This window comes from Microtus pennsylvanicus, chromosome 10 (genome assembly GCF_037038515.1).
Source record: "Microtus pennsylvanicus isolate mMicPen1 chromosome 10, mMicPen1.hap1, whole genome shotgun sequence".
Lineage (NCBI taxonomy): Eukaryota > Metazoa > Chordata > Mammalia > Rodentia > Cricetidae > Microtus > Microtus pennsylvanicus.
The window spans coordinates 50,512,167-50,539,510 of NC_134588.1; the positions used below are offsets into that span (position 1 = coordinate 50,512,167).

The window sequence follows — 27,344 nt, forward strand, 5'->3', positions numbered from 1 at the left end:
GAACCATTCTCTCCAATGGGACCTGCACGGTTTTTCTAAAATGCCAATATTCCTTTATTTGCCTTACCACCTGATGTTAAAACCCATGGGGCAGAATTAGGTTTTATTGTGTGTTCCTGATGCTAATAGCAGCACAAGGCCATCACAGTTACCGATTATGACTGACTGAGTGGGTGGTGGAGCAAATGCCCCCCCCATACCGCCCACTAGATAGGCACTGCACTATCTAGTTAACCCAGTGGGAGGTGCTCTTCCTTCTGCAGTGGCTTTAGGATGAGTCCCGCGTGGAGCCATCACCAACTCCAGGCTGCAGTTCAGAGATCCATGCCCCTAACTTAGTCCCTGTGGTAAGTGAGACATAAAACTCTTATATTTATGCCTGAAATTTGTGCCCATTCTTAGATCAAAAGATAGGGTATGTCTCATATGTGATACCCAAGTTAAGAATGGACAGGGTAGATTTTGAAAGGAAAACTGATGAATTTTTACCAGAAACAAGAGGATGTTGAGCAGGTGGAAATTACAGACTCCACACCCTCCAGACAGGTTTTCTCTGTAGCTTTGGAGCCTTTCCTGAAACTCTGTAGATCAGGCTGGCCTTGAACTCATAGAGATCCCCTGTCTCTGCCTCCAGAGCGCTGGGATTAAAGCATGCTCCATTATTGCTTGACTCAGATATGTTTTTTAAGTATTATAAAGAACCCACGTCTTTCTCCTGGACTGAGTGAAGCAGCTCTGCAGTCTTAGCTGTCAACACTGCTTTTTGTGTCTTAGGCTCAAACCACCAAGCCTAAGACCCACAGCCCTGCCCATGACTGTTGTGTGCCCTAGGTCTTCCTTTGCCATGAATCTTTTCCCAATGTACACCCTCCTGCCCAGAGCACACTGCCCTCCTTCACCTCCTGCCAGGAGCATGCACTCTTGTCTTGCAGGTCTCAGCTGAGGCTGCTTTGCTTTTTTGGGGGGAAACCTTCTCTGACTGGTGTGACACCTTTGCAATGGACTCTCATGTCCTTCCTGGCATACACAATTGTAATTAACTTGTTTGTGTCCCCATTAGGCAGTTGTCCTGGCTCATTTTATGTCAGTTAGAGTCATCTGAAAGCAAAGAATCTCAATAGAGAAAATGTCTCCCAAAGATCCAGATGTAAGATATTTTTAAAATTAGTAGTGATTGATGGGGGAGGGCCCAGCCTATTGTGATTGATATCATCCCTGGGCTGGTGGTCCTGGGTTCTATAAGAAAGCAGGCTGAGCAAGTCAGGGGAAACAAGCCAGTAGGCAGAATTCCTCCATAGCCTCTGCATTAGTTCCTGCTTCCAGGTTCCTGCTATGTTTGAGTGCCTGTCCTGACTTCCTTCAATGATTGACTATGATGTGGAAATGTAAGCCAAATAAACCCTTTCCTCTCCAACTAGTTTTTGGTCATGGTGTTTCATCATAGCAATAGAGACCCCAAGACAACAGTAAACTCCAAGAATACAAGGAGGAAGTTCACCTTGTTCACTTTTGTGGCTTAACTTCTAAAACATAGCTTGGAACATACTAGACACTTACTCCCTAGTTATTAAGAAAGAACATGAACTCTGTGTATTTTTTCCATAGAGTTTTGGGACTTGCTTCTTTACTATAGGAACTAAGGAAAATCAGCTTCTATGGTAGAAAGATTGTTTTATTTCAGTTACCAAATGAATTAATATTTGTCTAAAATACTATTTGTTGAATGAAAGAACTTCTTTTTCATTCTCTATGGATGAGCCCATACCACAGTTGGAGTCAGTTAGTGACATCACTTACTTGATGAATGACATCTGAATCAGCATGAGGACACGATGTCATTAATGCCACGAGGAATACAAAGTGTATTCTTAGTGTTAAAGGAAACAGTGGTAGCAACTTGTAGAGAAACTGCCTCATGGAAGCAATGTCAGAAAGGGCAGCATTTGCGCAGCGCACAGAGACTCTGAAGTAGTCATTTATAGGTTGGCCCCAGAAAACAGCAACCATTGGCAGCTGTGCCATGGTAACTGCAGACATGCATGCTCAGAAAAGAAACTTCTCCATCATCTTGTCATGCCCTTCGATGTCCTCCAGAACTGGAGTTGGAACTTTGCTTCTTGGCATTATAAGTGGCTCCTAGAGAAATTGCCCTCATGTGCTAAATTCAGCACCAAAACAGCTCTCCTGGGGAGCTGCTCTATCTGCAGGCACTAATTCCAGACTGAGAGACCCAGGGCTGCAAGTGCCATTGGAACACGTGTATGGAACCACACTGCACACACACCGACTATTTCTGTGCATGAGCAGTGGGCAGAGGAGAACACCAGAACGGGGGACAAAACTTTGTTGGCTGACAAATTGGATGAGGAGAAAAACACAGAAATGAATCTTTGAGTTCTTATTTTTATCATTAAATAGCTGTCTACCTACCCACCAATCTATCATTAGGCTGAACGAGTCTATTTATACAGGCTGATGACTTTGAAGGTTGTAATCATTGTATTCACATGGAATGGATTTTTACATAATTGCATTTTGTGTCAAATATATTCCATGCCTATTGCTAAGCACTTTGCTTTTTTTTTTTGATAAAAGAATGGGCTAGAAGTCCTTTGATTGATTTCCTGTAGAGTCCTTCATTTGGTGAGTAATACAGAGGCACTGGGTGATCTTGGCACAATCTCTGACCCTTTCTAGTCTTCTTTATTGTTTCTAAAATGAACCCCACTAATTTCCCCAGGTATGGAAATAAGAAGGCAAGGACACGCACGTCTTGGAAAGACAAGATGTGGCAGCAGTAGGTCATTATGAAGAGAGAAAGGGCAGCACATTAGAAATAGTAATTCCAGATTAGATTATCAAGCAATATTAAAGAATAATGAAGTGAAAAGTTCATAATGAATGAAAGATAAAAGCTAATATAACAACATACTCTGAACAGCTGAAAAAAACATTTATTTATGTGTGTGTGTGTTTGTGTAAAGTAATAGTAAAAATTTTGTATTCAGGAAAATCATAAAGATTGCTATTTATCCTAAGATGTCACTGAGTTAGTTAGACTTGAACTTTAAAAACGCACTCCTTTTCTCTCTTTAAAATGAGATTTGAGTGCCAGCTCACAAGTCATTGCATTAGTGCTGAATGATAAACTAAAAAAAATCTTTTACTGAATTTGCTCTTTGACAGTTTCATATATACGTGTACAACACACACAATTCTAATTACCACCAGCCCCACCTTTTCTTCTGTCTCTCTCCTCTCTCTAAAGCTCTCCTCCAGCCCCACCTTTTCTTCTGTCTCTCTCCTATCTCTAAAGCTCTCCTCCCCTCTACAAGTTTCTTTCATACATTCATTGGTTTTGTTTTGTTTTGTTACCCATTGAATTTAGCCAGGACTATATGTATGACTACATGTTTGGAATTATTTACTGGAGTACACCACTAAAGACAATGACTGCCCTTCCTCCAGAATCCATCAGTGGGCAATTGTTTAGCAGGGAGGCATACAGCCTTAAGGGCCCCTCCCAAATCCATGATTGACTGTTGACAGGTCCAGTCTTATGTAGGTCTTTTGCAGGTAGCTGTGGATACTGTGAGATAATATTGTATTGGCTATGTTATGCCCAGAAGAAAATATTTCTCTGCCCCTTCTCCCTATCTGTTGGCTCTTTTTTTATTTTCCCATCCCCTCCTCATTGTTTTCTGAGCCTTAGAGGAGATGCTGTAAATGTCCTCTTTAGGGCTGCACACTGAACCATCACGTAGTCTCAGCACCGAGAGCAGCCCTCGTTTCTGTATTCACCACCGTTCATTGCAAAGAGAAACTTCTCTGATTAAGGCTGAAAACAGCACTTGTCTATAAGCATAAGCATAAATATTTAGAAAGCAGTTAGGCACCATGTCAGTGTAGCTAAACAATAGTGGCACATTCCCTCTACCCAGTGTCCAAGATCCCGGTCATGGATTTTTAAACCAGGTTCACAGTACTAGGCATGAATTCTCTCTTCAGAGTGGGCCTCACAAGCAAGTTAAGTGGATGGTCACCCTCATAACAGTTGGTCAGCACTGTGCCAGGAAACTCATCTTGCCTGGCCTATTGGTATTGCAGTACACAAAGTTCTCAGCTGGGTGGAGATCACTCTTTCCTTTTCTTGCCCCACCCCCTTGAAGCCTGCATAGTAACTTCCTGTACGGTGAAAACTAGTCAGCACTGAGGAAGCTTCTAGACTCATTCTAGCTCAAATCTTTATACATTGCACCCAAGATGAATGATGTCTTTAGCAATAGGGTCTTCCAAATTAGTTCTGATGGGCAACCGAAAGGAATGGCAAGAACCTGTATTGTTTTGGGGAACTCATAAGGAGGTACATCTGGCATGGGATTTTGTTGAATAACTGTAACTACTAGGTGCAGTATCTAGCTTGTACGCTAACTTCTTTCTAACCATGTTTTAAAATATATATTAAAATCAGTTTACAAATAATAATTTCTATATGGCTCTTTTTTATACTCTTCAATTAGGTTAATCTTCCTTCCCTTCTTCCTCTCTCTTTCTTCCCCTTCCCTTTTTCCCCTCTCGTTCTTCCCCTTGTCTTCTTTCCTTCCCTTTTCCCCTCTCGTTCTTCCCCCCCTCTTCTTTCCTTCCCTTTTCCCCTCCTTCTCTAATCTCTGCATCAGCAACACCTCCCATTATCCCCTCCGTTCATTTTCATATTACCTATGTTCTGCTACTCACCATCGTTTTAGGCAACCCTTGACCCAATGACCCTTTTCTAGTTTCCTGGTCTCTTTAAGAACTCAAGTTAAACACACAGATCCTTGATGGAGGAAGGTCATTGGTCAATTAATAAATAAACTGCTTGGCTCTGATAGGTTAGAACATAGGTGGGTGAAGTAAACAGAACAGAATCCTGGGAGGAAGAGGAAGTGAGCTCAGAGGCCATGCTCCCCTCTCCCGGGCAGACGTGATGAAGCTCCAACCCAGGATGGACGTAGGCTAGAATCTTCCCGGTAAGCGCACCTTGGGGTGCTACACATATTATTAGAAATGGGCTAGTCCAGGTGCGAGAGTTAGCCGAGAAGAGGCTAGATATAATGGGCCAAGCAGTGTTTAAAAGAATACAGTTTGTGTGTTGTTATTTCGGGGCATAAGCTAGCCAGGTGACCAGGAGCTGGGGCAGCAGGAACACAGCCTGCAGCTCCTACTGCAGATCCTAAAGCTAGGATTCACGTACAGGGAGAACATGTAGTTTGTTTCTCTGGGTCCTGGTTACCTCACTCAGCATAATTATTTTCCAGTACCTTCCATTTACTTTGCAATTTCATTTTTATTTATAGCTAATAAAATTCCACCGTGTAAATGTATCACATTTTCATTATGCATTCATCTGTTGACAGATCTCTAGGCTGATTCCATTTCCTGACTCCTGTGAATAGATAAGCAGGAGCCATGTTTGAATGAGTGTTCCTTTAGTAGGATATAGAGCCCTTTGGGTCTATGCTTATGAGAGCTATAGCTGGGTCATGTTGTTCTGCTCTTTGAGGACCCTCCAGACTGATTTGCATAGTGGCTGTGCCAGTGTACACTCCCACCAGTAGTGAGTGGGGGCTCCTGTTTCTCCACATTCTTTCCTGCATTCATTGGCATTTGATTTCAGGATGAAGACCACTGTGACTGGGATGGGATGGAATCTCCTCATTCTTACTTGTTTTCCCCTCAGTGGCTAATGATGTTGAACACTTTCGAAAGCCTTCTTAACCATTTGTATTTATTTATTTGTTTGTTTGTTTATTTATTTTAAATTCTCTGTTTACAACTATGATCCATTTTTCAATGACATTGTTTGTTTTCCTGTTCTTTAGTTCTTTCAAAGTTCTTCTCTTACTCTGGTTATCTGTCCACCATTGGATGCATAGCTGGCAAATAGTTCTCCCACTTTGTGAGGCCACCTCTTGACTTCCTTACAGTTTCTTTTGCTGCACATAAAGAAGCTTTAAGTTTTTGAAAGTTACATTTCTTTAGTTTGTGTATATATGTATACACCACAGTGGTTATGTGGAGGTCAGAGGTCAACTTGTGAGGGTCAGCTCTCTCCTGACATGTGGGTCTGGGGATCAAACTCAGATTATGCTTTATGATATGCACCTTAACCCAGTCAGCCATGTCTCCGGCTCTGTGCAGAAGTTTCATTACTTCATGAGGTCTCATCTGTCAATTGTTGGCAGCCACGCTCTTTTAATAAGAACCTTTGTGAACACTTACAATATATAGATGCTTTTCTAAGTATGTCTAGCAAGGGGTGTCTAGCTTTTTACATCGCTACACAATACGATCTCCAAATGTCTTAGCCTACATTGATCACCATTCTTGGGCTCATGTGGCCCTGTGGCCAACAGCTTAGGCACACCTGTTAGACAGACCACGTATTTGTTTATTCTTAAAATAATAACCAAACATTGGGTATATGCTGCAAACAGCACTTTATCTCACTTATTCTACCATTGTCTTGCAAAGGTATCTATTATCACCCACTCCTTTAACCATGGAGGATACTTTGCCTGAGATGTTAAGTAATTTGTTTGTCTTGCAGCTAATCAGCAGAGGCATTGGAATGCAAAATTTCAAGTGCAAAGCACTCCCCATTACTGCATCTGATCAACCATCACCTGCATGTGTAGCTTAGATTGTCATGCAGAACGTGAGGAGCCTGGATTAAAGGCAAACCCACCCTCCGTATTTAACAGGCACTTCTTTTGGTTCTTTTCCATGTGCTATTTCATTTCATCCACATCACAGCCCTTTAAAGAAGCACTTTTAAGATTTCATTTTAAAGATGAAGAATCTGGAACATTATGGCAATTGAGTGATTTTTTTTCAATGCATGTGGCTGAAAAATAGCTGAGTTAAAAATCAAAGCTTAGTTTCAATTCCCACCTTTAAAAAGATTTATTTTATGTGGATCCAAGCACATGTGTTTGTCTCTGTGTGTACATGCATGCATGTACCCATGTGTGCATGTGCCCATAGCCAGGAAGAGCACGTGGAATGCCCTGAAGCTGGAGGTGACTGTGAGCTGCTCAGCATGGGTGCTGGCAACTAAATTCTAGTCCTCTGGAAGTGTCCTGAGCCACTGGGCTATCTCTCTAGTCCTATCAGTTCCACGTTCTTTGGAACTTTGGTACTCCCCAGAAAGATTAAGATGGAGATTTGATGAATGAGGTTGGGGCTGTGTAATCTGGAGAGGAAAAGTCTGATGAGCTGTGGTGGGTATTCCCAGTCTTCAGACAATTGAGATAGGATCCTGAGACACATCTGTGTGTCCGTGTCATCCATCCATCCATCCATCCATCCATCCATCCATCCGGAAGAGCATCTGAGCTTTAAATTTGAGGATGCATCTCTATGAGGACCTCGAGGACCTACTTCCTTTAGAAAAGAAACATCACGTGTCCTAGGAAAATCAAGACAGTGCTAGACTTTTAGGATTGTACGAGCGGTTAGTGAGTGGGTGTGGTGTAATGGTTGAATGCTCAAGGTCTTATATAACACAGACTCTTATCCAACAGTAGCAAGCTCAGAGTGCTTTAGGTCTGTAAATGAAGAACTGCACACAAGTGGAGGCCTTGGCTTGAGCCTCGCTGGCATAGCCATGGCTTCACCTGCAGGGATGGACTTCTTCCAGAGGCTCTTTCCAGCTCATTGGCTCTGTGTGTCTGAAATGTCTGTCCTTGTTAAGAATATGTCTCTCAAACTTCCCCACCAAGTGGCAAGAAAGGACTTCTGGGGGTTCAGGGTATGTGTCTGTGTATCTGTCTCAATGCCAGAGCAGAATGTTTTTTGACATCTCATGCTTGTCTTAAAAATGAATGTAAATTTAAACTTCCCTCCAGAATGTTTGTATTGATGCTAAATTAAATTTCTATTTAAAACAGCTTATAGAAGAAAGTTCATGCTTCATCCTGTGGCATCCTGCCCTGTTCCTGTAGCCATCAACCTCCTGTGCAGTAAGCACTGGACTATACTTCCTTAAACTTGCTAATACCGATGCTCTCACCTTAATCCATTCACCCCCCCCCCCATGTAGTCAAGTGACATTGTTTGTCTATTTCCTTTAAGTCCTGGATCAATGCAGGCACTGCATTAAGTGTCAGGAGGATTTGTTGATTTCACAGCCATAATAGATATTCTGGTCTCTTACTGGTGGCGTGCAGAATACTTTGTGGGCACATTTTCTAGCACATCTAGAGGAGTGGTAATTATTAGCACCTTTTGAGTGTTTATTGTATATCAATCATTTGTCAGTTTTTATCATTGTTCTTTAAAATAGGTTTTTGCAGATGAAGAAAAGGAGATGGTAGAACAGGGACTCACCTTCAGACATTCTGATTCCAGGCTTGAGTTGTGTTCATCTTCTGAGGACTTCACAGCCATTGATCTGCAGCGGGAAGTACACTCTGCTATTAAAGACCTTTGTTTCTCTTAATTGCTCCGCGAGTCTTCTCTGCTCCTTGACACTTGACACAGATCCTGAAGTCACAGTAACATCCATCTACCAGTGCACTCGTACTGACTCAGAAGATCCCAATAAAATGGGAGGGTGAATGGATGAGCAGTAAGGCCCTTCTGCCAGCCTGGGGCTACCAAGGAAGCCTGGAGTCCTTTTTGGATGATGGGCTGTTTCTCTAGCTCTTGGATGCAGGAAGAACTGAATGCTGGGAGAAGGAAGGCAGAGTTAGGAGAGAAGTCATGTAGCCCTGCCAGAGACAGACGCTGGGAACTTTACCTGGTAAGCCACATCCACATGGTGATACACAGATTACTAAAAATGGGTTAAATTAAAATATAAGTGTTAGCTAATAAGAAGCTAGAGCTAGTGGGCCAAGCAGTGTTTTAAATAATATAGTTTCTGTGTGATTATTTTGGGTCTGAGCTGCCAGGTGGCTGGGAAATGAACAAGCAGCCCCCCCCCCCCCACAACAAATTGGTGCCCATTGTAGCCAACTAAAATCTACTTAAAACCGGAGAGAGTTTTGGAAGGAATCCTAGATACAAAAGAACAGAATTAAGCATGGTTTGGTAGTGGCATTTTATAGAGTGGGCTCTGTTTGCTAGAGGCAAGCAGAGGCATGGCTCCTTTAAGAGAGTTTTTTCTGACTCAGTGGTAGCAGAAAAAAAAAAGCCATGCCATTTGAAATGCTGGCTTTCTGGGTCGTGCTGCCAGCACAAACTCTGATTCTTTCTGGAGGTATGGCTATGCAACATTTAAATGGGGCTTGAGAACAGACTGCTACAACTTGCTTAATGGCAACATAGATTGGCTGTATGCCTAAAAACGGCTCTCAGATGCAGCAAACAGCTCCACCATGCTGGACTGGATGGAACAAGGAAGCAGTGCCATATTTCTCTTAGCAATGGCGCCACTTAAGTTCATAAGAAGGGCTTAGCATTTTAAGAAGCACTTCTGGTCAGAAAATAATTGTAAATATGCAATAAAGCCAAATTCAGATGGAAAGGACCTCCAAATGAGTCACAGTGTTGGATAAATGTAGGTAGGCTTGGAAGAGAGAAGAAAAATGATTATAGAGAGTTATAAAAAGAAGTAAATGGTTTAAAATGAAGTAAAATCTTTAAAGAGACAGAGTACAGACAGTAATAGATTAAAGGAGTAAATATAACAAAATAAATACTAAAAAGTAATAAAGTAAAAATAAATAAGCCACATAAAGATGGACTATACACAAAGAGTATGGATTATGTATATTATTGTGTTTTCTTTGAATTTTTTGACTGTAAAGCCAAGTAACCAACATAAATACTTTAAAGGTATTTTGTTTTCAAAATTTGGGTCTAAGAATATGTTGCTTTGGAAAAGAGGTTCTTGTTTTGTTTCCACAGAGAATGAGAACCTGTGGAATCATTCCAGACTATTATGGTTTGATGGACCAAGACCTTCTGAAAGGTCAATGTGAACAACCCAAAAATTACTTTGCCCAACAAAAAGCAGGAAGCAGTTTGAAAAGAACTATGCTCAAATTCCCAAATATTGTTTATATTTAAAGGGGAATATGATGTAGAGATGAATATTTTGCATTAATATGGATCTTGGTTTATTGATACAAGTTTACATAGTTTTGTTCTATGTATATTTCTGCTCTTGATTGAGGTATTAAGGTCTTGTGTTTGTGCAGCTCATTTAAAAATGTAATGTAATGTATAATTAAGAAATATAGGTCAATGGATAATCATCTATAATGGTCAAGATTGTAGTCATGTTAGTTAGGTTTCATATATATATATATATATATATATATATATATACATATATATATATATATATATATTTCAGTTAGATAGGTATTCTTCAAATCTTTCAGAGACCTTCAGAATATGGCATTTAAAATATTTTAAGAACTTAGGACTTTCATGACAGTGAGACACATCTGCTTCTGGCAGCACTAATTACTTCAAGAGGATGATAGGCATCAAAGAGGCTTCTTATGGCCAGGCGGTGGTGGCGCACGCCTTTAATCCCAGCACTCGGGAGGCAGAGGCAGGTGGATCTCTGGGAGTTCGAGGCCAGCCTGGTCTACAAGAGCTAGTTCTGGGATGGGCACCAAAGCTACAGAGAAACCCTGTCTCGAAAACAAACAAACAAACAAACAAAAAAGAGGCTTCTTATGGTATTGGTTAGCCATTTGGGCAAGAAACTGTTCTTGCCTGGACTGCTTGATGGTATGCAATGTGAACTGGACATGCAGGACCCACAGAGAAATGACTGCTGAACTTTCCTAAAGGTGAGATAGTCCTTCAGGGCTCCTGATTCATGAAAGAGTCTGCTAGACATTCTGCAGGACACAGAAGAAAGTGACTGACAAACTGCCAATATAGGTGGAACTGTCTTTGAAATTTCCTGCTTCATAGAAAAGTCTGCTGGATACTATGGGCCTGTAGGCAGAAGATGGATGCCCCAGGGGTACAGAAGAACTTTGGGTGATTGTCCAGGCAGCAAGATGTCTCTGTCAATTCTAGAGTTTTAGAAATTGTTTATAATATACTTCCTGTTTACTTAGGCAATATTATATCCTTCTGGAGTCTTTGATGGAGTTGAAGAATAGATAGTTATAGTTTTTCTTAATTATGATAAAAGATAAAGTATATTTAAGTATTATAACTTTAATTCTTGCTTGATACCTGTTTTTTTATATGTAATTTTACTATGTTAAAGTAAAACCTTCCTTTTTTTATTTATTTTATTTAAACAAAAAAGGGGAGGTGATTTGGGATTCCCCTCTGTATGCTGTGAATACCACTGGTTAATAAAGAAACTGGTTTAGCCTGATAGGATAGAGCTAGGTGGGGAAAACTAAACTGAATGCTAGGAAGGTGGAGTCAGGAAAGAGGCCATTTAACCCCACCAGAGACAGATACTGGGAACTTTACCCGGCTGTGTGGTGATACACAGATTACTAGAAAAGGGTTAAATTAAGATATAAGTGTTAGCCAATAAGAATCTAGAGCTAATGGACCAAGCAGTGTTTTAAATAATATAGTTTCTGTGTGATTATTTTGGGTCTGAGCTGCTGGATGGCCGGGAAACTAACAAGCAGCTCTCCATAGCAAGTCCTAGAGGCAGCCAGTAGACCTGACCAATCTACCCCAGAGAGTTTTCTTCTTGGGCCTTGTTTGTATAGACACATCTTCATCTGTACTGGTCTTTACCTGCTGTATCCCTTTCTCAGAGGTATGTGTCTCTCCTCTTAGCCAGGTCCAAATATGTGCTCCCCTATCCTAGGATCCACATGCCTTTTCGAGATTCCTTCTCTCAGTTACTCTTCTGTGTCTACGTTCATCCACATGAACCAGCACGTTCGTGTATGTTGCCTTGTCCACTCTAAACAGATTCCTCAAACCTCAGTGCCAGTTGTAGCCTCAGCCTGGTTTGGCCCACCCAGCCTCAAGAAAGATCCTTTTGCTTGCTGTCTCTTTTTCCTTACTTTCCTTTTGTTATTACATCCTTCCTAAGTCTTATTCCACACCACCTTGAGCATAGCTACACTGAAATAGTTCACATAAAGACCCTCAGACCTCCTAACAGTTAAATCCAGTGATCCAGAGAACATCTGCTTTCTTTTGTGGCCCTTCTCAATGTTCTTCCAAGTTTGGAGTTGGTGATTGTCTTCCTGTTTTTGAAGCCATCATCTCCTTGGGCATATGGGTCACTGTCTTCTCTCACTTCTTAAAGTACCTGTCTGCTGCTTCATTCTTATCTTCATTCTTATCAGGCTCCCTTGCTGGGTCTAGCTCTTACATGTTCTTGGTCACGCTAGCCACCACTCTTGTCAAACCTCTTTCTTGGTCTCCAAGTCATCACAGTTAATGCCTTATTGACTATACCTGTCTGTGTCCCCGAGGTCCCTCACACCTAACATGTCTCAAACTGACTCCATCATCTCTCCTAACTAATGGAATCCTCTCCCAAGATTACTGTATAGAAAATAAAAGATGCAGCATCCTTTCAGTTCAGGAGAATGTCCTTGACTTCTTCCCCAATCCTTTTTAGGTAACAGAGTACCAATTCATGTTGTCTCTCTTTCTCTAAAACATGTGGTACTTGCTTTCTATGCACATATGTTCTTTCTTCTTGTATAATCATGTATAGTTCTACCTGTTCCTTTTTCTCAAATTGCCTTGAGTAATATACTCCTCCACCCCCATTTTGGCCCACGCCTTCCTCTGTATGTCCTTTCCCCAGAAAAATCAGTGTTAGGATAATCCTTGCATACACTATCTGATACTTCACCGAATTCAAAGCATCTTTACAACAAGGACCATATGTTGTTTTTCTATGTGCTTCAGATGCACATGATAGGGTTGGGTATACAGTAGTTCTTTCACAAATACTTGCTTTATAAATGAGTGGTTCAAATTATCCCCACAATAGCAGACTTGCTGCGGTTAATCAATCTTAGAAGCTTTGTGGGGTATGATTGCCCTACTTAGTAACTTAGGTAATCAATGAGTTACTACTGTGACAACACATTGGGATGTGATATTGATTAAAGGCAACATTAATTATTTTATCATTTTAAATGATACCTATCATCATCATCTCTATAAATCTCTCTCTCTCTCTCTTAGAAAAGTTAGATCCTATGAGCAAGCAAGAAGAGGAAAATAAAATCATATGAAAGTCCATTACCTGAAAGTAGATAAATACCACTAATGTGTTGACACAGAACTTCTCAGTTTGCTTTCTAAATTTTCAATTTTGGTGATAAAGAAGGCCAAGACTGGGGAACGGTCTCTGCTGGACTGTTCTTTGTGACTCTAATCAGTCCTGAGGTCACAGGACTGGGGGAACTCATGGCAAACGTGACCTGGAGCTGGGTGTTCACCTCTGCCAACTCCATCTGATAGCCAGAGATTCAGTAGCACTGTTAACAGTGATGGTCTTTTTGTCAGACACGGTTCGTACCAGGATAGTTCTTAGCTCAAGCTGCTGCAACAAATTTCCCCAAACTTGATGGCTTAAATGACAGAGCTTTATCACTCACACTTCTAGAGCCTAGGAAGTCCAAGATGGATTTGTGGGTAGAACTGCTGTCTGATGAGGGCCTAATTTTGGGTTTGCCGGCTCCTGTTATCTGGTTGTATCCTTCCATGACAGAGAGCAGAGAGGAAGAAAGTTCCCTTGGGCCTTTGCACAAGGGCATTAACCCCATTCACAAGAGCTCCACTAACACAGTTGTTGACCCTCCAAAGGCCTCACTCCTAACCCTATCATACTAGGATTTAGGATTTCAACTTGCAAATATTTGGAGAAAATCACATTCGGCCTATATACTGGGTAGCTACTCTTCTTTGAACCAAGACTGTAGACAGTAGTCTGGTATTTGGAAAGGGAGCCAGGAAGTCTGTGAAATTTACACAGAGTAGTAAGTTCTTAAGACTTCTCATGGTGAATAACTGGGATACAGAACAAGAATCAGGTACAAGGGCAGGACACCAGGGCAAGGATAATGTAAAGACAGTAGCTGTTTGGGCATGAGGAAATCTATGAGTTCATGCAGGGGCATTGCAGCCAAAGTCTAGAGTGTCAGGGCTAATTCACATCACCTCCTCCTAGAGACTGAGCTCTTAAAGCATTGTCAAGCTGGATAAATTTTGTCTGGAAACCAGGAAGAATTTAGCTGCCAGGTAGAAAGACTTGGTAACTGTAACTATTTGGGGCTGGAGAAATCAGGGGTTGAGAAATCCCACATGCTTTGGAGTGGTGAGATTCCCACCACAATCTATTTCCTTCTGTGACCCATTTCACTGTTGTATGCCATATGTCTATACAGAATAATTAAAGCTAATTAAAATTAATTTTGGTTGGTGAGTGTTTGAAGAGTTTCATAATAACTCTTGAGATAATTGGAGATGCTTTGGGATGCCACAAAAGGAGCATTTCGAGCAACTGGGCTAGATGTTTAAACTAGAAGTGTGCAGCTAAGGCTCGCAAGAGAATGGCACCTCTATAGCTGAAGGAACAGGGAGTTCAGAACCAAGAGTCCAGGCTCGAACTGAGTATGCTGGTGCACGGGTTCACTGAAAAACAAACAAGCCGTCTTTTCGAATAGCATACACCAGTGTGTATGGCCACAGCATAGGGAGTTTTGAATTACCTCTGTTTTAATGAGCAGGTCACATAACTCTTGAATATTTCATAATCAGCTGTGGGAAGCGCTGTGTAAGGCAGCTAGCTGCAGCATACCAACACACTTCTCAATGGTTGTTTAGCTTTGTAAAATCTTGGGTAAATCTTCTGTAGTTTTTAGTTTTATTGTTTTTTTAAATTGAAGTTGCTTAAATGATTTCCTTTTTAGTGTCAGCACCCCAGGAATGTAGGTTTTGTTGTAGGGTGAGTCTAATGTCATTTCACAAGCTGAAAGAATTGTGTCAGAGTTTTATGACTGCTATTGCCATATATAAAAGCAGAATGTGATAGAGAGCCTGTTTGATGATTAACAGTGTTCTGATTCCTGCTGTCAATGTGTGTGTGTCCTTCTCCAGTGCCTCTTCCGAGAGGGATCAAAAGCAATGGTGCGGCCACTGGCGAGTCAGACCTCATGGCCTCGCATGGTAAGAAACCACTGTCTACACTCTGAGGGTTTTACGCTCTCTTGTTAGGTGCTAGAATTCAGGTTAGTGGTGGAAAGAAAGTCTCATGGCTTAGATACACTACCTGTCTGACCACAAGACCAGATAATGGTGTTTTTCCCTGAAACAGGAACTACAAGGAAAGCTATTTTGTTCTAAGTGGCTTGAAAGCAAGGGCAGTACCTTTTTATATGTATATATGGCAAATGCTGGCAAATAAGAATCTTTTTGACTTGGTTGGTGGTGAAGGCCTCAAATCGCAGTTCTTCAGGAAGGTGAGTTGGGGAATAGCATCTTCAGGGTCTACCTTGTTTACGGAGTGAGTTCAAGGCTAACCTGGGCAACTTAATGATACTTCCTTCTCAAAAACAGGGCTGAGGATATAGCTTGTTGGTAGGGCTCTCTCTTAGCATGTGTGAGTGCTTGGTTTAATATGTAACATGATAAAACAAAAGTTTGTTGAAAGAATCAAAACCAGGCCTACCTATAGCAAGAACTAAAATTTAAAACACACATTCCAAAGGAGATATGAGAGATATGATGTACTTTATGCTCACCTTAGCAGCATGAAGAAATACATTTTTCAAATGTGAGAAATTCCTTTCTTGTGAGTGCAAACTTCTCAGTGCCTTCAGGTCAGCACTGGGACTTAAATCTGCCCTTCAGTTGGAACACAGAGTTGACCGCACAAACTCACTGGAGAAACGTGTGGGTGAGGGAAACCCAGACCAGGGCCTCCAGGTATCTGCTCCCTGCCTGTCCCATTGTGAGCAGCCAGCTCCTATCCCCTGGAAAGGCTTGCTCTTAGTGTGGACTTGCTTGTAGCGCGTGCACTTCCCTAGTAGCGCGTGCACTTCCCTACACCTGCTCCTCTTGGTGAGCCTCATCAGCTAAGCCTTAGAAAAAGAAACCGAGACTCAGAGAGGCTGAGCGACAGAGCTAGCCACTGGCAGAGCCACACACTCACACCCCAAAGGTGGTGCTCCGCCCCACAGATCAGGCTGCCTCAGGCCAGTCTGGGCTTCCTTTCCCTAGTGTCCCTCTTCCCTATTTGTTGTGGGGAGTTGGATGTATTCTCACAGGAGTGCAGCTGGCTCAGTCCCCGACCAGGCAAACAGAAGCACCAATCCCTAGCAGGTTCTGAGCAAATATGCCAAGTCAGGACTGTCCCAGCCTGCGGTAGCGATATTGTACTTTGTCCTAATGAATCAGCTCCATGGAGGCCCGGCAGTAGCAGAGGTAACTAATCTGCTGTAGGTTTGAAGGCCAGGTGAGTCTTGGTAGATGTGGCATCTGGACTTTGTTAGTCTCTAAGAGGGGAGAAGGCACTCCCCGGCAGGTCCCTGGAGCCACGGGGAAGGAAGGTAGGAAGCCGGCAGAGCAGGTGCGTGGGGGGCACTGACACCCTTCTTTCTCTGGAGTTTACTTGCTGGGCTATCAGAATCAAAAAGGTGCAACTGTCTTTGTTGAGTCAAAGGGTCACTTCTGTGGGTACAAAGCTGTGATTGTTATTATAGACAGACTTCCTTCATTTTAAGACTCTTAGAGGTTCAAAAATAACTATCACTAATTATAACCCCGAGGTCCTAACTAATGGAGTTTGGGGCCCTTGGTGTCAGAATGAAGTGCTATCAAAGAAGAGATCGGGATTGTGCCTTTGTAGTTGGGGCCAGGATGCTTAGTGCAAAGTCTGGGGACAAGTGAACTGATTACTTTTCAAGTTCTTCCTTGTGTCCAAGTGCCATTGTGTTTTGTGGGTTTTTAGCAAAGGATCTTGTATAGTACTAGGGGTATTAGGCCCTTCCTGGAATTTGCTGGCAAAGTTTTTGTTATGACTGTGTTTTTCGAGGAAGCAAGAGAGGAAGGCCCGAGGTCCTGCGTTATGAGTGACCTGGAAGCAGAAGGCCCCTCTCTGGCCTTCTCACAGCTCCTGGCTCACTGCTCTGGTCCTAGGTTCCACTGTGGTATTCAAACGGGGTCATCTTGATTTCACCACATGACCCTCTGACCTTTTTCTCTGATAAGAGTTTTCAGCTGAATGTGGAAGCTTCCAGACTAAGGGCAACTAACAGGTTTGATCAGAATCATGCTGCCATCAACATTCCCAAGGGGAAGGGAATGGGGGCTGTCCTTGCCTGTGTATGCTGGTGGCCCAGTAGGCTCTCTGAACAGGAGCAGGGCCTGGTTTTCCCTGTTACAAGTCCCTCTGCTGTGCAAGCAGAGGGATTGGGAAAAGGCACTGGTCCCTGAAGTTGGTTCATATTTGATTAATGAGTGGGAAAGCTAGTCCGATGTGAGAGGAACTTCTAGATCTAAATGCTTCAGTCAGAAAGAGCTGGGAGACCTGGCTCTCTATTTTCCAGTATCAGAAGCCTCAAACTTGTGTCTGTTGGCTTTCCCAGAAGAAGGGTAAGTCTTTTGTGGGATCAGTTTAAGTCGGTGTGTGTGTGTGTGTGTGTGTGTGTGTGTATGTGTGTGTGCGTGCACATGCGTGTAGACTAGATAGAGGTCAATATTGAGTGTCTTCTTCTATTGCATTCCGTATTATTTTTTGAAAGAAGGTGTTTTACTGAATCTGAAGCTTACTGTCTCACAGGAGCACCGAGTTTGGCTTTCCATGTGTGTGCAAAGGATCCAAATTCAGGTTCTTGTGTTTATGCAGCAAACAGCCCAGTGACATGTCTCCCTAGACCTACAAATTCTTCAGTCACTCATACTACCCTAGCCTTGGTTTCTGAAGACACTTACTGTGATGGAGTGAACAATTACCATGTACTAGGTAGTTCTAGGCACTTCCCATATGTCGTGTTTAGCTGTGACACTGACCCCGCAGCACTAGCCTGTAGTATCTAGCATCTCCATGGGTAAAGGAATTGAAGCTTAAAAAAAATTTATCCAACCGGTAAGAGCTATAGAAAGGATTTGAACTCCGACCAGTTCCTCACAAGGCTTGCTCTATTTCGGATACTTCAGCAATCCGTTTTAAGTGTTGTATAAATATTTGCTGGTGGGATAAATGAGGAAACATTAATTGGAATTCCTTGATAGCATTTGTAGCTGCATTAAGTGCGGTTATCTGCCTCCCATGCCACCTACATCTGTTGTTCCATATGTACTTTCTGAATTTTTGAGTCAGCATCAAACTAATTGTCTAGCCTTTTATTTATTTAATGTATCTGTCTGAGAAGTTTTTTTTTTTCAAATTCCTCTATGTCGGTGCTCATATGGTTTGTTTTAGACAATTTTGAGAATCATAGTTGCTCTTTTCACTGAATCCAATAAACTGCCATGTTTGGATAAAGGCTTAAAATGCTGTGTGTGTGTGTGTGTGTGTGTGTGTGTGTGTGTGTGTGTGTGTATGTAGGTCAGAGGTTCATCTGGAGTGTTGTTCCTCAGGAGTCATATGCTTGAAAAACAAGGCCTTTTCCTTGGGACCTAGGGTTCATTGACTAGGCTCGGTTGACTGTCCAGTGAGCCCCAGGGATCTTGCTGTTTCTACCTGCCCAGTACTGGGATTACAAGTGTGCACTACCACATCTGTCTGGCTTTTTATGTAACTTTTCAGAATCAGCTTTACACATTGGTGCTTGAAAGGCAGACATTTTACTGACCAAGCTGTGCATGTCCCCAGCTCTCCAGAATGATCTGTCTTCTTTTTGTGTGCAGGAAATTAAAATAGCTACGTAACATCCTCAAGACCTAAGAAAAAGATCAAAGGGTCAGAGATGGAGCCTTGGGTTCCCCAGAGGCCATCTCAGCCACAAGGGAGGCCCATGGTACCATCGATGGACACAAACCGTGGACTTCAGAGTGGACATTATAGACACCGTCCTCACCCTCAGTACAGTGGAGATAAATACCACCAATGGCAAGAAGCCCACAGGAACTCAAAGCCACAGCAGGACCCCAGGACGCAGGACCCAAGGGCGCAGGACCTCAGGGCTGACCACCAGGAGGCCCACTATGTACCCAGGCCTGGGGAATGGTCTCAACCTGTCTCTGGAGTGGACTACTTGGGAGGACCTTATCCTACTCAGTTGTACTCAAGGTATGACTTCTAGGGCTACAGTGGACCTATCTCTCCCACGTACCTATGAATAGACTATTAATCATTCTGGTTTCCTGTTCACTTCCTTCTTCCTCCCTACCCTGTCCCCATTTCCTGGGGTTTGTTATGTAGAACTGGTTGTCCTCCAACTTAGGATCCTCCTGCTTCATTCAAGCCTCCCAAGTGCACCCACCATCGGGCACTGCTCTCCTAGCCTCTTATACCTCTCCTCCTTTCTTTGTCCAACTCCTCTTCTTCTCTCCCTCCCTCTCCTCCCTTCTCCTTTCTCTCCCTCTTCTTCTTTTTCTATCTGCTTTAGTTAAGATTTCTATTGCTGTGATAAAACACCTTGACAAAAAGCCATCTGGGGGAGAAAAGGGTTTATTTAATCTTACTTTCACATCACAGTCCGTTACTGAAGGAAATCAGGAGCCTGCCGGCAGAAACGGAAGCAGAGACCATGGAGGAATGCTGCTTACTTGCTTGTTAACCCTGAAATGCTCATGCTCAGTTTTCTTTCTTATACAACCCAGAACCACCTGTGTGTGTGTGTGTGTGTGTGTGTGTGTGTGTGTGTCTCACTGCCCCCAGTAGGCATCATCCCATATCAAATATTAGTCAAGAAAATGTCCTACAGACTTGCCTACATACCAATCTTTTGGAGGCATTTTCTGAATTAAGAGCCCCCCCTTCCAGATAGTTCTATATTTGTGTCGAGTTTGACAAACATGAGGGCACCCACTCTTCTCTATTGTCTTAGCTAAAATCTGTCTTGGCCTACTTGGTATTTGGTGACTGGTGACAGTGTTTCTCTCTTCATTATCTCAAGAAGAACTTTATAAAGCTGCCGTTGCGGTGTGACTGGGGTTGAGGGAGGGATAGAAGGTAGAATAGAAATGAGTAAATGGCGCCTCCGTGTTTTGGAGCTGTTGAAGGCAGCAAGCATTTGTGGTCTGTGAAAAAGCTCTTCTTAAGACATTATGAAAGGCTTCACATTGTCTTTGATCTGAGCCCTATACCAACAGACAAGAGCCCCAGGGTCATCCAGAGAGGGGGACAGAAATGCAAAGATCAGTATTTAATGCTTGAGAACTTTAAGAAAAACTCACTTCAGAGAAGGCAAATTGTAGTAATAGGAGCGGCGGGGCTGCATCCCAGACACCCCAGCCGCCAGCTAGCTTATGCCCTGAAATAACAACACACAAACTGTATTCATTTAAACACTGCTTGGCCCATTAGCTTTAGTCCTTAGTGGCTAATTCTGATATCCGGATCAACCCATCTCTAATAAACTGTGTAGCACCGGTCTTACTGGGAAAGATTCAGTATGTCTGACCTGGTGGTTTGCTTCATCGCGTGCATCTCAGAGAGCAGAGCTATCGCGTCTGCCTGGGAGAGGGGAGCATGGCGTCTCTGAGCTCACTTCCTCTTCCTCCCAGCATTCTGTTCTGTTTACTCCACCCACCTATGTTCTAACCTATCAGGGCAAGCAGTTTCTTTATTTAATTAACCAATGACCTTCCTCCATCAGCAAATACAGATTTTTCAGGCTGTAAGTGAGGAGATGGTGACCACAGAAATAATTCTGTGTTAGAGAACCTGGGGTTCCTGCTCCCCCAAGCCCATAGCATGCCCAGAATATTGGAATCCACCATGCTTTCCTCTGCCTCCTCTAGCTGGGACTATGTCTATGTGTTCTACAGTTGAAGTTTGAAGTTATGGAATTTATGGTAAAGAATTTTGCCCCTGTGGTTATTATTAATTGACAAACGCTAACAGCATAATGTTCTTTTCCCCAATCCCTCTGGGTTGTTGAGTTCTCAAGAGAAATTGAGTATGTCAAGGACAAAGACAATAAAAGCAATCGTGCTGAGGATAGTCTTGCTTTTGTCTGTAATATGCATGGGAATTCCAGCGGCACATTGTGTTCTTATACAATCACCTTAGGAAGATGCTTTTCTCAGTACCAGGGCTGGGGCTTCCAGGATTTTGGATGTGTATATATGACAAGTAAAAATATTACTATAAAATAAAGAAGAATTGTGAATAAACTCCTTTTTTTTTTTTTTGGTTTTTCGAGACAGGGTTTCTCTGAAGCTTTGGAGCCTGTCCTGGAACTCCCTTTGTAGACCAGGCTGGCCTCCAACTCACAGAGATCCGCCTGCCTCTGCCTCCCGAGTGCTGGGATTACAGGCGTGCGCCACCACCGCCCAGCTAAACTCCTTTTTAACAAGTACATTTTAAAGTAAAAAGAATTTTTATTATAAAAATGCCAACTTTCTTATGAAGCAAGGCCGTCCCCTGTTCTGATTCTGGATTTTCTGACTTAATGTGAATCAGGCAGATTCTGGACTGGGGGTCATTCTGCCTTCTGAAGTTGTCTGGTTCATCCATGGATTCTGGACTGGGGGTCATTCTGTCTTCTGAAGTTGTCTGGTTCATCCATGGATTCTGGACTGGGGGTCATTCTGTCTTTCTGAAGTTGTCTGGTTCATCCATGGATTCTGGATTGGGGGTCATTCTGCCTTCTGAAGTTGTCTGGTTCATCAGTTTTCTTTGGTGTCTCCCTTTACTGCCATTGGTGGATGACTGGCTGTCTTTGTGATCTCTCAGGTCGGGCTATGAGGACCCCTATCAGAGGTACCACACTCCAACACCGAGGGAAGAGTATGTTTATGGAAATTATTACTACCATAGACATCCACAGCTACTGCAAGAAGAAAGAGGTATGAAGTAATCTCCAGTGCCTTTGGGGAGTGGAGATGCACGGGTGGTCTACCGCCACAGCCAGGGACCACTGGAGCCGTGTTTGGAGACCCCGCCCTTTAATAATACCGAAACTACCCTAATGTTACTAGTTCTCTGGATAGTGTATACTTCATCCACATTTTTCTCTAATTTCTTCTTGTAGCAAAGGTTATATTTACTGATTAAGTAACAGTAAAATTAGCTCTTAAGCCCATCTGGTATGCTGAGCTATAATACTATTGCAATAATCACTTTCTCCTGGGGACAGCAGATGCGTCCCAATGGGAGTTTCATACCCTATACCCCCATATAACAGGGTATTATATTGTGTGTAAATACATGAAGCCATGCAAACTGGTTCGGAGCATCTTGGGGGCTTTCATTATTAGCTTTCACTTATCAATTGACTCAGTTTGATAGATATGTTTTTTACTTACTGTAATGCAACACCTCAGTTTCATGTCTCTCTAGTATCTTTCTAAACAGACTTTCAGAAGCAGCAAGTGACCTGTCTTTGCTTTGCTTTCTCTGAGGGTGCAGTGGCAAGGCAAGGGAGTCCTTACATCTGGAATGAAGATTCTGGCGATCAAAAGTATTTCAACGAGCGTCATCGTGAAAAGCGCAACAGTCCCTATGGAACAAATAGTGAGACTCAATTCCAGTAAGTGAAAGGACAAGCCATGCTGATAAGATTTAGTTAGATTCCTTTAAGGACAACCCTAGGGCACCTGGTGGTGGTCCCTGACCTATGGAAGACACTCTGCTTTTGCTCCAGCCACAGGGACAGGAGGATAATAAGTCAAGGTGGCCCAGGACGACTATTGGGACTAATCCCGGGAAGGCCATTGTTGTCTCCGAGAGCTGTCTACAGCACCAGTCTACACCCTGTAAAATTACTTGTGGCCAAATCTAAAGGCCAAATCTTATATCAGCCTTAGAAACAATGTCGTCTTGCAATAATTGTTATGGCTGGGGCCTTTCTGAGGCTGTACAGCTTCTCTGTTCCCTCTCTCTGCTCCTAAGCATGAAACGTCCTCCTGGCACATGGCCCAGCAGGGAAGAGACTTTACTGAAGCATTTACCCTGGTACCCTTAGCCTTGGAATTCACCGACACAAGGGCTATGACTTAAGCTTTTCCAGGAGGGTAGGCTGTAGCGACCAGCCACTCTCTGTAAAGTCTGGGTCACTTCTAATAACTGTGTGGAACCCAAACATTCCATCTTTCTAATACACTGAAGTGGGGAAAGAAAGGAAATGCTTTTCGCTGTAGCACTGAAACTGGCCTGACACCTGCCCATTCCGAGCACCAGGCCAGCCTCCAGCAGAGCGTATTCCAGCCTTGCTGGCTTGCCCAGGACCAGTCTCAACACCACTGTCCTGTTGCTGCAGGCTTACCAGCAAGAATCCCTATGAAGATAGCCTCGCTTCTGTCTCTGGACAGCAACAGCCTGGGGAGTTCTTTCCAGAGAACGATTCCCAGAAACAAAAGGTAACCTAAAGTGTCGGGGCCTGGAGGCCTGTGGCCATGGTCTGCAGCTGCCAGCAGAGTCCCCACTCACCCCCACTTTCCTCTGCCTTCCCTTTTCACTCTTACCAGTCCAAGGACCTGATCTGACCTAGTCCTGTTTTGTCAAGTGGGCAGGACTTAATTCATCGTGAAGTTCTTGGAAAGAGTTAGGTGTTCTGCACCCCAGGGTAACAGAGGTTTAGAAAGTGAAGGATTGTTAGGACCTTTTAATTTAAGATTGAAAAGCAACCTCAAAATCTTTCCTGACTCTTTAATATCTTTTCTCTAAGATCCTAATCCATGCGCCATCTAGGTCACAAAATAGAGCTCTTAGTAATATTGAGATAAATATTTCATTACAGTAATTTTAGATTTATAGACAAGTAGCAAAACTATTGTAGAGATGAGTTCTTAATTTTTGACAGGCTCTGGTTAGTTTGCTTCTCCCTGATTAGATCTGCGTGATTTTTTTTTGTGTGTGTACATAGATAATTTTTCTGTACCTAGTTCTCACTAGGATGGGGATAGGTGACGGATGCTAAAACCACAATGTGTGAACAGCACTTTACAGTGTACAAGGAGCCTTTGAATACACCATTTTATTCATCTCTCCTGGAGCACAAATTTCTTGTACACTTGTCTGCAGGGAATGTACATTATCCAGACATGAATGGCTGGCGTATTAGTTAGTAACCTGTATAGGACAGCTATCCTAAATTTATATTGCAGATGAAGGTATTGAGCTGGGAAAGCCAAAGTCACCTGTTTAAGGTCCTAGAAACATAGTGACGGAAACTAAGTCTGAATTCTAAGTTACTTAACCCCACTAGGCCATACTCAGTGGGGTAATACTATCTTCTTCCAATGAATTCACGTTCACTGTGTTTAGTGGAAAGTTTGAGTTTTGTTTTCTTTGAAGGAAGAAACGTGAGAAGTGGAAGGACAAGCTCTCCGGCACTCCTTCCTAGAGAATTTCATTGCTTTTCTTTTTTCCCCCAGCCATCACTGACTGGCAGGTCCAACCTTCTCCAGCATCAGGAGTCTGGCCTCAGCTCTAGCAGTTATGAGCTCAGTCAGTACATGGCAGATGTCCCCGAATATGAACCCATGGGATCAGCGACTTGGAGACCCATTCAGCCTGGTAGGTACCAAGTGGTCATGGAACTGTTTGATTCCAGTAAGGATGAGGAATGGTTGGGTCATGAGGAAGGTTACCCTTCTGTACTTCCAGTATTGGGTCTTTGATCACCGTATTGGCTTATGCAGGTCTCCCAGGCAGAGGAGCCGACTTTGGATCCCTCTCCCACATCTTCTCTAGTGATGGAACTTGTATCACAGATAGCTCTTAGAAGGGAACACTGCTCCTAGTCATCATTACTTTGGGCCAGGAGGCACTCTGGGGTTCTTTTAAACAACAAGTGAGGAAAATGAAGACCAGAGAGGACTGATGAAGTGAATTGAGGACACAACGTGTAAATGCCAGTCTGGAGGCTTACCTCATGTATAGAAACGCTGCAGTAGAGGCTGCTTGTCCTCTGACCACTCTTGAGACTCTGAGACGAGTGCATTATCATTTGGACCAAATAATAATCTTTGCATTGCAATCTGACATATTCTTAGAGTTTCAAATCGGACTAGAGCCTCACTTTTTCTAACCAGGTATCCCACACAGCATCTCACCTTGGCCCAGGTGGAATTTGAACAGAAGTGTTTCCATGATGTCTTTCTTAACCAAAGAGCAGCGACAGGAAACCTAACAAGTTTCCACATGTGTCTCTTGGCTAGATGATGCCTCAGCAGCCGTTCCCAAGGCACCCATGAAGTTTTATGTTCCCCACGTGTCTGTGAGTTTTGGGCCAGGAGGCCAGCTAGTTTGGGTGTCCCCCAACTCTCCTGCTGATGGACAAACAGCCCTGGTTGAAGTACACAGCATGGAGGTAATCAGGGTGTCGGGCCTTGGGGGTGCAAGTACTCTGCTCAACCCAGTGGCTCTTCTCAGGCCTCCACTTTCCTGGAGGCTGGTGTGGCAGGAATGGGTGGGCTTTTCTTAGGAGCGGTACTAGGCTTATATTTTCCCTGAGATGCTCGTGGCTCATCTTCAACAGGGTAACTGCATCCACAAGTGTCTGAGCCACAGCATCGGACCATAGCCATGGATCTGATACTGGATTTGACTGCTGGGTACAGGGTGGAAAGGTCTTGGGGACCTAATTTATTTTCTGGTCCAGGTTATCCTTAATGATTCTGAGGATCAAGAGGAGATGAGAGGTTTCCCAGGACCCCTCATCAGGTAAAGTACGGCAAGAGCTGTTAAGGGAGAGCATGGTGTGTGTGGTGTATGTGTGTGTGTGTGTGTGGTGTATGCACACATGTATGAAGGTCAGAGAAAGGCATTTATTTTTTTTCCTCTTTTGCTCTTTCATCTTCTTCTTTCTCTTGGTTTTTGAGACAGGGCATTTCACCAAACCTGAAGCTTGCCATTTTGGCTAGGCTGTCTGGCCAGTGGGCTCCTAGAAAATACCTATCTCTGTTCCCCAAACTCTGGTGTTACAGGCACATGTATCCATACCTGGCTTTTATGTGGGCACTTGGGATTTGAACTCATGTACTCTTGCTTTCACGGCAACAGTTCTTACCCCAACTCTTAAATAAAGGCTTTGAAAGCTGGGACGTCTTCCTGCCTGGGTCTTGGTCTCCACAGAAGAAACTATCTATCTTATTTGGAATAGATTTCTCTGTGACAGTAAACAGAAAAGAGGTGGCTCAAGTAATTTTGACAAGCCGCTTCATATTTGAAGGGCAGAAAGAAAATCTGGCTTAATAAGTTGGACATCCAAAAACATTTCTTAGAGGTTACTTGGCCGGAAGTTTTAGTGTCCTGTGTATTTCACAGGTGTTAGTGGGGAAACCGCATAGCCTGGGAAAACATTCTTGAAATTGCTTTTGTGAGCTGCAACCCTGCTTTCCAGTTCCCTGACATTATGAACGTCTGCCCTCTGCAGGAATGAACTGGAACTGCTTTCACATTTCCAGGCACTTTTCTGATAACCAGTGGCCTTTAGTTGTGAGTCATGGGTGGGCGTCAGAGGGCCAGCACCCCAGGTATCCTGCTAACTGGTGGTTCACCAGTTCTCTCTAAGTTTTTCCCTTGAGAAAGTATATAACATTTACCTTACCTACCAAAGGTGGTGGCTGTGAGACTCTAGTCATATGGAAGCCCACACTGATTGGCACCACTACTAGATACACATAATCCTATCTAGAAGCTTGGTCCTAAGAAAGTCCCATGTCACAACTGAAGGCTCCTTCAAGTCAAAATGAGTGTTATGGTGTATGTGTGTGTGTGTGTATTTATGTGTGCACAAATGAGGCCAGAGAACAACCTCAAGGATCATTCTCGAGGTAGCAAACAACACCCTGCCTTCTGTCTCCACATCTTACTTGTAGGTATGGAGAGACCCGAGCTGTGTATTAAACAGTATGGCGCTGGCCCCACTTGGCGCTGGCTTGTTGAATGTTCTTGAGCATGTCATGCTGTCCACTTAATGAGCATTTATGTGGATATGTAGCATAGTATGTCACACAGTTTGTTTATTCCTTTCTGTATGAAGGTGGTTTCTTTTATTAGTCCTGTCTTAAGGAGGGGAAGACACAGGTTCAGAGGGGGTGAGATGTTTGTGTTAGTTGAGAGGCCGTAGGGCAGACACGGTCCCAGTCTTGTATGACTTTCAACGAGTCCTTATCTGCCATTCTGAGAAGTCACTTAAGGTCTCCGGGTTTCATTGTCCCCATCTGAAAGACAGAAGATTCACAAAGAGAATCTCTGAAACTCCTTCCTGTTCTGTCGGGAAACAAAACAATGTTGTGGTCCCAGGCTTCCAGTCCTGGGCTGTCAGGCT

At 43.2% G+C, this 27,344-nt stretch overlaps 1 protein-coding gene across 3 annotated transcripts in view; it reads left to right on the forward strand.

The window, feature by feature from the left end:
* Positions 1-15,066: 15,066 nt before the first annotated feature.
* Positions 15,067-27,344, forward strand: part of Sec16b (SEC16 homolog B, endoplasmic reticulum export factor) — a 42,759-nt gene continuing 30,481 nt past the window's right edge. For 2 of the 3 annotated variants that reach the window (XM_075988347.1, XM_075988349.1), the window contains exons 1-8: positions 15,067-15,123; positions 18,808-19,189; positions 21,803-21,915; positions 22,478-22,598; positions 23,328-23,427; positions 24,445-24,586; positions 25,231-25,382; positions 25,674-25,735. In XM_075988347.1, coding sequence (XP_075844462.1) covers positions 18,867-19,189; positions 21,803-21,915; positions 22,478-22,598; positions 23,328-23,427; positions 24,445-24,586; positions 25,231-25,382; positions 25,674-25,735 — 1,013 coding nt within the window. In that variant the 5' untranslated portion in view covers positions 15,067-15,123; positions 18,808-18,866. Of the gene's footprint in view, positions 15,124-16,375; positions 16,412-18,807; positions 19,190-21,802; positions 21,916-22,477; positions 22,599-23,327; positions 23,428-24,444; positions 24,587-25,230; positions 25,383-25,673; positions 25,736-27,344 lie in introns of those variants that run through there. The other variant, XM_075988348.1, reaches the window with a different exon arrangement.